The sequence below is a fragment of the Octopus bimaculoides genome, chromosome 14 (genome assembly GCF_001194135.2).
Source record: "Octopus bimaculoides isolate UCB-OBI-ISO-001 chromosome 14, ASM119413v2, whole genome shotgun sequence".
Taxonomy (NCBI): Eukaryota; Metazoa; Mollusca; class Cephalopoda; order Octopoda; family Octopodidae; genus Octopus; species Octopus bimaculoides.
Genome location: NC_068994.1, coordinates 37,960,110 through 37,971,855, shown reverse-complemented (window position 1 = coordinate 37,971,855; position 11,746 = coordinate 37,960,110). Strand labels below are relative to the sequence as shown.

Sequence of the window (11,746 nt, the reverse complement as noted above, 5' to 3'; positions counted from 1 at the left end):
AGCACACAGCCATGTCCCGAGCATATAAAAGAGGAGTGCGTATGTATGCTTGTGTGTATGTTTGTGTGTGTGTGTGTGTGTGTGTGTGTGTGTGTGTGTGTGTGCACATGTGTGTGTGTGAATGTGTGTGTGTGTGCATGTGTGTGTGCATGTGTTTGTATGCGTGTACATTAAAGGGATTGTCAGGGGCTGAATTCCCTATTGGTTGCTGCCAACTATGCATGAATTATTTTTCGAATCAAGTTAATTAATGTAATTTGATAACGTGGGTTGAAACAACATATCATCGTAGGTGGATTTGAACTCTTAACTGTTTAGTTAGTAGTCCCACATTTTAACCCCATACACACACCCATTTAGGTAACCTCTTACATACAACCATATCATTTTCAACTAATTTTGTTTGAAGAAAAAACACAATGCACCACTCCTATTCCAACTTTAACCATTCTGATTCCAACGTGCCTGAGGCTACATTTGGTTCATTGACACAGAACTGTTTTATTTTTTAGAGTGTTCATATATGAATATAAATTAAAACCTTCCATCAAAATTTTATGTAGGAGTGTTTAATTACATTATGTTTCAAACACTAGCTTAATTATGAAAAGTTAAGTTATTTTAATAAATTCTTTCAAATTCTTCATTATGATTAAATTTAAATGAAATATACAGGTAGTGTATAATTAATTGTGACAGAAGTAGTATTAATTTGAAAAGGTAATCTTGATATCAAATTTAATATGGAGGTTGTGTTAGAACACAGAAAACTAGAGAGAAGCTCTCGTAAGTACTTGTGGTACATAAAAGCACCCATCATTATATCATTGACAGATGAGAATTGTCTGCTATGGCTGCCTTAACCGCCAGATCATGGGATTTCATCCTGCAATGGATTCCTCAGTGGCAGATGTCCAACAGTACAATAACAGCCGAATGTTCTATCAATATGTAGAATCTCAGTGTGTATTCAGGCACTGGAAGTTCCAGTAGCCGCAGCAAATGATTCTTGTCTGTCAACGATATAATTTTGAGTGCTTGTTATGTACTATGAGCCCTTATGTGAGTTTCTCTCAAGGTAAATAATGCAGTATTCTCTTTTATAACACAACCTCCACATTAAGTTTGAGATCAGGATTGTATAAGTAGTGCATTTCACCAGAAATATGGTCATCGAAGAGCAAAGGTTAATGTGCGCATGTGTGTGTGTGTGGGGGGGCTGTATACATTTGTGTACACCCCCTCATATATCATCATCACCATCATTTTCCATGCTATTACTACTTTTGGACACACACACACACACACACACACTCACACTCACACAGACATGCACAAATGCACACACAGATAGACATACAAATATAAACAGAATATAATTATGTGCACACACATAAAAATCATGACACAGAATACTAATGTTGTCTTTTATCCTTTGCTGGTTCCAGTCATAAGACTGTGGCCATGCTGGAGCTCCACCTTGCAGAATATTTTGGTAAACAAATTGGCCCCAGCACTTATTTGTTTTAATAGCCTGGTACTTAGTCTAACAGTCTCTTTCGCTGGACTGTTAAGTTATTGGGATGTAAACACACCAACAACAATTGTCAAGTAGCAGTGTGGGACAAACATACACATATGCACACATACACATACTTGCAAACACTTGAGAGGCATCTTTCAGTCTCTGCCTACCAAATCCATTCACAAGGCTTCGGTCGGCCTAAAGCTATCGTAGAAGTCACATGGCCAAGGTTCCATGCTGTGAGACCGAACTTGGAACTATGTGATTGGGAATGGGAAGCACATTTCTTACCCCACAGCCATGCCTGCACTTATGCATGTATATACATATAAAGAAATATATATATATACATACACACACACATGTATATATATGTATGTGTGTGTGTGTGTGTGTGTGTGTGTGTGTGTGTGTGTGTATATGTATGTATATATTCACATTTTAGTGGAACTTCGGGAAAAGTTTATTAAAAATACTTAATAATGCAGGCTAGAGAAGTAAATATTAAGGTGGTAAACAAGAAGAATATTTCATTCCCAGGGGGGTTTACTTGTCTTTTTTCTAATCACTTTTGCATCAGTGATGATGACAGCGACAACCACACCAACAATGATGATGATGATGACGGTGGTGGTGGTGGTGGCGGTAGTGGTGTTGGTGATGATCTAATGAATATTATTTGCAAACTGAAAGAGCTAAATTCTTTCTTTATTCTTTTTAACATTATTATTTATAGACAGAAAAATTTTCATCTAAATAATATCTTATCCACTTCCACTCTATTCAACCATTTAAACCATACACCGAAATACAAACAGCAACAATATCGCTGTCTTTTTTTTTTTAGTGGCTTCTCTTTGCCTTAATCTTTCCACCACAACTATCTCAGGTTTTCATTTGCCAATGATTCCTTGCTTTGCCATTGTTAGAAACACATCCAAAGAAATTAAAGCTGTGTCTATAAAGTTAGATAGTATGGCAATGATCTGATCACCAATAAAACTATTCTGTATAAACTAACAGCTTGATCCTGTTGGGAATGACATGGACTAGTTCTTGGAATAGCTTCTTTGCCGTTCTTACAGAAAATTCTTGATAAGATTGAAACTAATATTCTCTTTTTCCTTAGGGATCCTTGTTTGAGAAAACAGACATATCTCTGATGCTTTAATTGCAGCCATTATCACACCTTTTTATGGCCAGTAAAACTGCAATTTGTTCAGCATTAGATCAACAGAATGCACTTTATGTATATTCTACTAACTTATTACACAATACATGTAATTCAAGATACATAAAAACACAGAACATATTTGGAATGTAGCTTTTAACCATAGTGTGCCCACTGGACCAGTATGTTTTTGGATAACTCATTTCTTTAGCATTATATACATCTCCCTCTTTTCAGTAGGAATCATTCATATTTTTATATTTCTATAGTGATCTTAATAGATTTGTTTATAGTTGTATATTGGATATAGCTCAGTGAGGCATTTATAATATTATGTTCATGCTAAATCCCAGAAGGGCTAAACACGTATCCACTTATGAATGTATAATATACACACAACATGATACATCATATTAAAAAACAGCTATAACATTTTAACAAACTAGCTTAGTTGTTTAAATTAGGTGAAGCAAGTTTACGATTGAAGATATCGTTTAACGTCCGCTTTCCATGCTACGTCCGACAAAAGAGTTAATAATCCAAATGATAAGGAGAAGACAACGAAAATTCTTTAACACATCATTAATGATTCGTTAGAATTGTTTCTGTACCAACCCTATTTGCAATGCCAGTTTACAAAAAAGTTCAAAGTGAAAACTTACGTAATGTTTGCAGTTTTAGAAGTTAAAAAGGCACTTCATCAGACTTGCATCAAAAGTGTTCTATCACATTGTACATCTTCCAGACGTTGTTTTTTGGCTTATACCTGAGGAATTTCAGCTTTTCAGAATTTAAGCAGGCAAGACAATTAAGCAAGACAAATGTCTTGCCTGCTTATGTTCTGGTGTTTGCTGAATTTTTCTGGAGAACATTATTTTCTTTGTAGTTGGGTCGTTGATGACCTCTTTCTAGCATATCGGATGTCCACTTAGTGGTCATCCCTTCTTATATGCATATATATGTGTATGTGTGTGTGTATTGAATAAAAGATCGTGGGTAAGGCTAAAATAATGTGAAGTAAATGCAAGGTAAATCACAAGAAAACAAACGTGATTTAATGTAGACTTACCTTGTATTCAATATTTCGAGATTATGATCCCATTTTCAAGAAATTGATGAATGTTGCCGATCTGCATGTGTGTGAGCACGTGGAGTCTACCCACGCTCTCTCACACATACACATTGGCAACATTCATCAATTCCTTTAAAATGGGATCATAAACCCAAAATATTGAATACAAGGTAAGTCTACATTAATTCATATATTTGTTTTCTTGTGATTTACCTTGCATTTACTTTGCATTGTTTTGGCCTTACCCACGATCTTTTATACAATATATTCTATGCAATGCTTCACAGTAATTATTCCATTATATATATATATATATATATTATTGTAACAGAAACAGTTGTCAGAGATCTACAATAAAGATGTAATTTTCTCTGGTCATATCTTTTGTCATCAAATACTCTGAATTTCTTGAAATTCTGCCAAAGAATATTTGGGATTTACCTGTTTGCATGAAGATTTACCATGGATCTGAGTTCTACTTACATTTACTGCTGTCTAATTGTTGAATAAGCAAATTCTTTTACTACTTAGTGCTGCCAGGATCTTTTAATCCTGTTTTTTTATTTCTAATTATATATATATATATTTAAGTATATAATTATAATTAAGGGCGCTGGAATGCCAACGCCTATATGCTAGAAGTAGGTATCAAATGTCTGCAATCCACTCTAAATTTGCTCTTTATTTACAATCCAAGGCTGAATGCGAGGTAATGAGCAAGAAAATTTGCAAATCTCAGATAATTTTGTATCTTAAGATTTCATGCTTTGTAATTAAGATTACATTACACTCATCAGTAGAAATATACGGACAATGTATGAGCGAAAAATTCATATACATACTGATGAATTTCTGCAAACAAATACCAATATATACATGAATTTCCCGCATTTACATTACAACTAATCACTCATCTCAGTTAATGTCAGAAATCATACGGGTGAATATAGAGTACCACAGCATAATATAATAACTAGAGAACTCAAAAATTTTTATACTTATAAATTAAGGATATAATCATTAAAACGCTTGTATCAGTGGCTAGCATATAAAAAAACCCATTAAATCAGTAAAATTAATTTTTAAGTATATAATTATAAAAATATAATTACATACTTAATTTTATATGCACTCATACTCACTCATAGTCACACTCATATTTATTTAGATAGTGATGCCTCCATATGCACGTATATGCAGGAATGTGTAGGTATATATTTCCATATAAAAATCCACAAACATAGATACATTTCTTTTATTAGCCACACAGGGCTCAACGAAGATGGGACAAATACAATGTAGAGCTTTTCTTTTTGGGAGGGGGAAGGAAAAAAAAAGGGGGGGTCGATCAAAAGGGATCGTAGGAAGGAAAAGGGGGTAGTTCGATCAAAAGGGATCAAAAGGGATCAAAAAAAAAAGAAAAAAAAAGGGCGATCAATAGGGATCGTGTATCACAACCATAGATAGACATAAACACTGGAAGCCTGCTGCATACACAGACATATCTACAAATACACATACTTAATAATATAACATAGAGACTTTAGAATTTGATTTATTTTGAAGAATAATTCCAAACATTCACAAAACCATAGTGTTTTCTTACTAACTCAGCTCTGCCCCTACAGTTTGAAAGCATTATACTGGTGATCTCTTTACATTCAATACTATTTTGTATTTCAGTTTATTTTAAATCATTTCCAAGTCTAGACATGTGTGAAAAGATATTGGCAAGAAGCAAACATTGTCAGAAAATTTTAATAGAAAGGGAGTTTGTTTAAATATTTCTATTTCAGCATATATATATATATATATATATATATATATATATATATATATAAAGAAGAGTATATAATTGTGAATTGTTTATGATCTATCTTAAGTAATGTATCTTTACATTCATTCCTCTTATATATATATATATATATATATATACACACATATATACATTCATTCTTATCTAGCAAAAAGTAACTATGAAAAGAATATTCTCATGATAAATGATATTCTGTAGAAACCAACATGCCAAATACAGATAATAATTTTTGTGTAAATTCCTAAATAATGTGTCTCTAATGCAATAAATACCCTTCTTGGGTCATGTGGAATACTTATATATGATTAGATTGCTCTGTATTAAGAAGGTACATACATTCAAATGATAATGCTAAAATTGAATCCTCTTGAATTTAACAAGAGAAGAAATACATCAAACTTTTTTCTATGAAATTTCAAAAAAGGCAGAATGCATTTCTTCACTGTAAAAAAAAAAAAAAAAGAAACAAAAAAACAAACATAACAAAAGCAAATCAGTAGTTAGATTTTTGTTAGCATCATTATAAAATAATAGATTTTATTTATTCTAAATTAGAACTGATTTTATTTTTAGTGGTGAGGAATCTCAGTGTGTATTATTGATTTAGAATTGGTATGAGAAATGTTTAGAAATGTTTAGATTCAGCTTAATTGAATATCTTATCTGGTAGCTCAGAGCCTTGTCAAACATATTTATCATCCATTTATAGTTTAAAATATTTAAATTGCTGAATAACTTCTTTTGCTTCAGGTTAGCCCTGATCGAGCAAACATGTGATGAAAGATGTTGTCCTTCACCTTCACCTTTTGATCAAGCATTTAATAACAAAAAACTCAAAGTTGCTAACCAACTGACTGACAACTCATATTCCATTGCAAGAATTGCAATGTGTGTCTGAAAGAGGCAATTAACCCTGACCCCAGTCTCCATTCAGTAAATAATTAAAATAAAAAGTAAATAATAGAATATTTTGTGAAATTTATGAGCATATCTTTTACTGAAAACCAAGTCTTCTCACAATCAAAAGAAGTTGCTCTTGTGTATCATTAAAAAGCAACATTTCCACTAGTATCACAGTGGCTTAACCAACCATGAGATAGTCCATTATTCTGTTTGAGTTCCTCTAATTAACTGCATTATTAAAATACACCGATAATCTTTTGACACCAAACTACTTCCTTGAAATCTAAAACTGTCCACTGCATACACTACAACCAACCAAAGAATTTCAATAATCATAAGGTTTAATCATTCTTGATTATTTTCTCATACTATCTATGAAGTTAACGAAATAGAAACATAAGAATTTATGTAAGTGCAAACATCTTTCTAATAAATTGGGGGAAAAGATTTTTAAGGCTGCTGCAAGAGGTCAATAAAAGAACAACATATGTGCTGGGTGAGAAAAAACTACTCAAACAAGATTTAAGAGAGGGCTCAAACAGCTGGACAATCACAGAGAGTCTCTAAAATACTGGAAATATTAAAGCATGCACTAATGACATACATAATCAGGCAGTACAGGGAGGTGTCTTTGTTAATGACAGGTGTAATAATATTGTTATCAATTGCTACAGGGGCAAGGGAAACTGTTCTTCTAATAATAAGCACCTAACAAGTATTACACTAATAAAGCAATTTAAGAAAGTAACAAAATGAGAGCATAATTAATTAGGAAGAAAATTAACTCAGATGTGGCACAAATCAGGTTTGTGCCAGGAATGGGGAAAATTCACTGGTACCTTCTATCTCTTGAGACAGCTACAAGAGAACTAAGAGAGACCTACTGCACCTTGCATTCATTGTCTTAGAGAATTTCCTAAGAAAATTACACATAGCTGAATATCTTGAAAGCCATACAAGATATGCAGAGATAGTGTCAGCTGTGTGAAAGCTAACAATGAGTTGAGTGAGGAATTTGGCTTTTAAATAGGTGTTCATTAGACCTTGTTTCTTGTCTCCTTCATGTTTATCAGTTTGTCATAGTCTGACTGGCCATAACGGAGGACTTTAAGACCAGTAATCTGTGAGAACTTTTGTTTGCCAATGGCCTAGTTCTCGTAGGTGAATCTCCAAAAAGCAGTTCTACATGTGGAAGCAAAACCTCAAGTCAAAAAGCCTTAAAGTAAACCAAGCTAAGACAAAACGTTTAGTTGGTAAAAAAAAACAAAAAAACTAAAAAAAAACAAGACTCTTTTATAATTAAGGATGTTACCATCCTCTATATTTTGAAAAAGTGTAGGTAGGTAGGAATTTCATAGCGAGTTTTTATTGTAAACACTGGGTGCACAAGTGTTGTAATGGGATCACAGGCAGTCCAACAAAGAAAGACAGCAAAGTCTTTGTCGTATTTACAGATGGGGGCAATTAACAGTATGAGCACTCAATGAAATAGATACCTTCAAATGCCTAGATAGTTCCATTGAAATACTTGACTGCTTCTGTTAACTAGATGACATAGAAATAGAATTGGATGTTCCAAAATCATAGTACTCAGATTAAGAAAATGAAGGAGAAGCCATAACCTCTGGTGTTATTAAAAGTATTCTGTAAGTGATGGATAGATTGTGAGAAACTTACCTATTAAGTGTTACACTGCATAATAGCTAAACTTAAATATTGAACGTGGTTAATGTGTGAAAGCTGTTACATTCTGGTTGTTCCATTAAGTCAAATGTTGTGTTTGTGCCTGCTCACAACTACATGGGTAGTTAAAACATTTACAAAAGCATAACACTTATTAATACAAATTATATTCAATTGAATCTAATGGTAATATATATATTCCTTTTAAGTTATTGATGTGTAGAGGTGACATGGCCCAGTGCTCAGACACCTCCTCCATAGGGTGGAAACAGCTGACCTCACATTCTTCAGCTAGATTCCAAAGTATGAGCAATAGAGACTATTTCTTTTATTCTTTTACGTGTTTCAGTCATTTGACTGTGGCCATGCTGGAGCACCACCTTTTAGCTGAAGTAATTGATCTCAGGACTTATTCTTTCTAAGCCTGGTACTTATTCTATCGGTCTCTTTTGTTGAACTGCTAATTTACGGGGATGTAAACACACCTACATCAGTAGTCAAGTGATGGTGGGGGGGACAAAGACACACATAAATACACACACACACACCCACATATACATACATACAGGGTGCAGTTAATAAACTGTCATCTAAATTAAGCAGAAATGAAAATAACACTGACATCTCATTTTAACAGACACTTTTACCAAAATTACATAAAAATTTTTTGAAATACTAAAGAGTAAATTCATTCAATAAAATCACTATTGGTTTCAACCATGGCCTCCAGAAGACTTCGGAATCTCCTGCAACTCTTCTGGACAGCCACCTTGTTTAAGTTGGTGAATACTGCCATTATCCTTGCCTTCGGTTCATCTTTGGTGTTACAAGGAGTTTTATTCATCTCTCACTCAACTGCACCCTACACATAATAATCAAGGGGGTTGCAGTCTGGGGAGTTAAATGGCCAGATAAGGTACTGGGGTCAGTTCATTCAGCTAAAATCTTCCCAAGCAGTGCCCCAACATGACCCCAGTTTAATGACTGTTTTATTTTTTATCTTTTAGTTGTTTCATAGGTGAGGACAGACACAGAAACCAAATTGAAGATGCACTCATTTATATAAAATAGTGGGACAATGAAAATTCCACATTTTATCAGTTTCCTTTTTTCTGTTCTGATGCATACATTTAGAAACTTTTCTAACATTGTTTCATTATGTTAAAGATTTCAGTTTTTTTTTTTTTATATTTTGTTCCAAAGTCAAGATTATATAACTCTTTAGACACCAACCTGCACAAAAATTCTCTTGGTTCTATAATACAAATTTCCTGGTGAAAGTGATATATATAAAAACAATTTAAAACCTTCCATCAAAATTTCATGTTAATTTAAGTTCCAAATACTATCTTGATAATGACGGAGTTATTTTACTAAATTCGTCATTATATTATTTTTAAAATTAATAGTAAAAAAAGGCAGTATATTTCATCTGAAATCTAGTAACAAAAGGATTAAAGCATAACACTTGTTTCATTGTTAAAAATAATTTGAGTAGTTCTTCAACTTCATTCTTAATTTAAGGTTGCCAATTGAACTTAAATTGTTACATTAAAGATTTTGATTGCGTCTTTGAAATTGTTTTAAGCTTGCTGAAAGCATAACACAAGAACACATGTTGCGACAAGTAGAATAATATTATAGATTATAGATTACGGATAGATTGTAGAGAGTTTGGATGGCTGAGTTGATGAGATACCAGATAGCCTATGTAAAGGTCAACAATTCGTATCTTATCACCCACAGTTTGGAATGATCATGACTAAAACACTTAAACTTTTAATGGCAGAAATTTAACTAACTCAAAAATAGGCAGTTGTTTTTCTTGTTATTGTTGAGGAGGTAGTGAAAGAAGTGAAGGAAGAGAAGGCATAGGAGGAAGTGAAGAAGGTAGAGGAAAAGGTGAAGTTAGAAGTGGAGATAGAGGAATGGAGGAAAATGGTGAGGATAATGATGAGGAGGAGAAAGAGGAGGAACTGAGGAACCAATTCTGGAAAAGGCAAAATGTGATGTACACTGAATGAAAATTGCACATTTTATGCAAGAACTGAATAAATAATCAAATGATCCAGAAATTAATAATATGACATAATATAATATGAAATATATATTATATAAGATATAGAATATGATATAATAACTATGGAAAGCAATGAAAAGAAGTGGAATGTGAAATCTAAGAGAAATAGAATGTGAAATATAGTATTATAGATACTATATTGTAATCGTTTCTACTCTAGGCACAAGGCCCGAAATTTTTGAGTAGGGGCCAGTTGATTAGATCGACCTCAGTATGCAACTGGTACTTAATTTATTGACCCTGAAAGGATGAAAGGCAAAGTTGACCTCGGCGGAATTTGAACTCAGAACGTAAAGACAGACGAAATACTACTAAGCATTTTGCCTAGCATGCTAACGTTTCTGCCAGCTCGCTGCTTTAGATACTATATTATAATAAATTATAACACAGCATTTCAGTATCATCTTATTTTCCACTATTGCTTATAGCTGTTCCTTTGTCTTTTCAGCCTAAAATAAACATTCAAAGAACCACCACGAGCCCTGATACTGCTGGAGACAAAGAAACAAAGTTTACGTCACCCTATTGCTATAGTGATTTATCAACGATATCCTATGCAGACAGTGGCCGTGGATACAGTGAAGGATACACTACACATTATGAGGAATTACCAGGTATGTAGTTAAAAAATATTCATTTGCAGAATATATCAGTTCTTCTATATAAAGAAAACCCATGTTCCACATAGCCTCAAAGGTACAAAGCCAGCAGACAGTTTATTGATAGGAAAAATGACAACATCACAGCTCATACATAGTTCAGTGATTTTTGAAGAAACAGAAATCTAAACAAGCATGAGCACGCTTCTCAAACAGACACACATACATGCATACAATAAGCTTCTTTTAGCATCAGTTACTAAATCCACTCAAAAGTCTTTGGATGGCTTGAGGCCTGCTATTATAGAAGTCTCTTGTCCAAGATGCCATGCAGTGGATCTATACCCAAAACTATATGATTGCAAGGTGAACTTCTAAATCACACAGCCACACCTGAGTAGAAATGTGCTTAAGTGTGTTGTCAATTTTCTTTGAGAAAATTGTATAAGGGAGTGAGAAAAGAGAGGACAGAATGGGTGGAAGAAAGAGCTTTAGACTAATTACTTCGATCTGTAATAAACTAGCTAAAATCATTATTTTCTTGTAAGCTTCACATTTCAAGTGTTTTTCTTAGTTCTTTTTTCTGTTTCTTATTCTGCAGATCCTTACCTTAGGAGACAAGAAACTCACCCAGAAGAAGAAACACCAAAAGCAGACAGTACCCTTCCAAGGAATAATAATACAGGGACCATGCCATGCCCTAAATTACCAGACAATAATGTAGATACTAACACTGATGAAAATACAAAATTAAAATCGTTTTCCCCAGACAGTACATTTCAACAGCTACCATTGAAAAATAGCTTTTCTTCCACAAACAAACCTCTACCAGCAATACCAAATGTGCCATAATACATTTTGCAATATATATATATGAATATATATACATGAATATAT

At 33.4% G+C, this 11,746-nt stretch overlaps 1 protein-coding gene across 1 annotated transcript in view; it reads left to right on the top strand.

Moving 5' to 3' along the window:
- The window catches only part of LOC106883187 (protocadherin beta-13), an 88,643-nt gene extending 76,903 nt beyond the window's left edge, over positions 1–11,740 (top strand). The window contains exons 3-4 of the mRNA XM_014934107.2: positions 10,699–10,864; positions 11,451–11,740. Coding sequence (XP_014789593.1) covers positions 10,699–10,864; positions 11,451–11,701 — 417 coding nt within the window. The 3' untranslated portion in view covers positions 11,702–11,740. The remainder of the gene's footprint in view (positions 1–10,698; positions 10,865–11,450) is intronic.
- Positions 11,741–11,746: the final 6 nt, after the last annotated feature.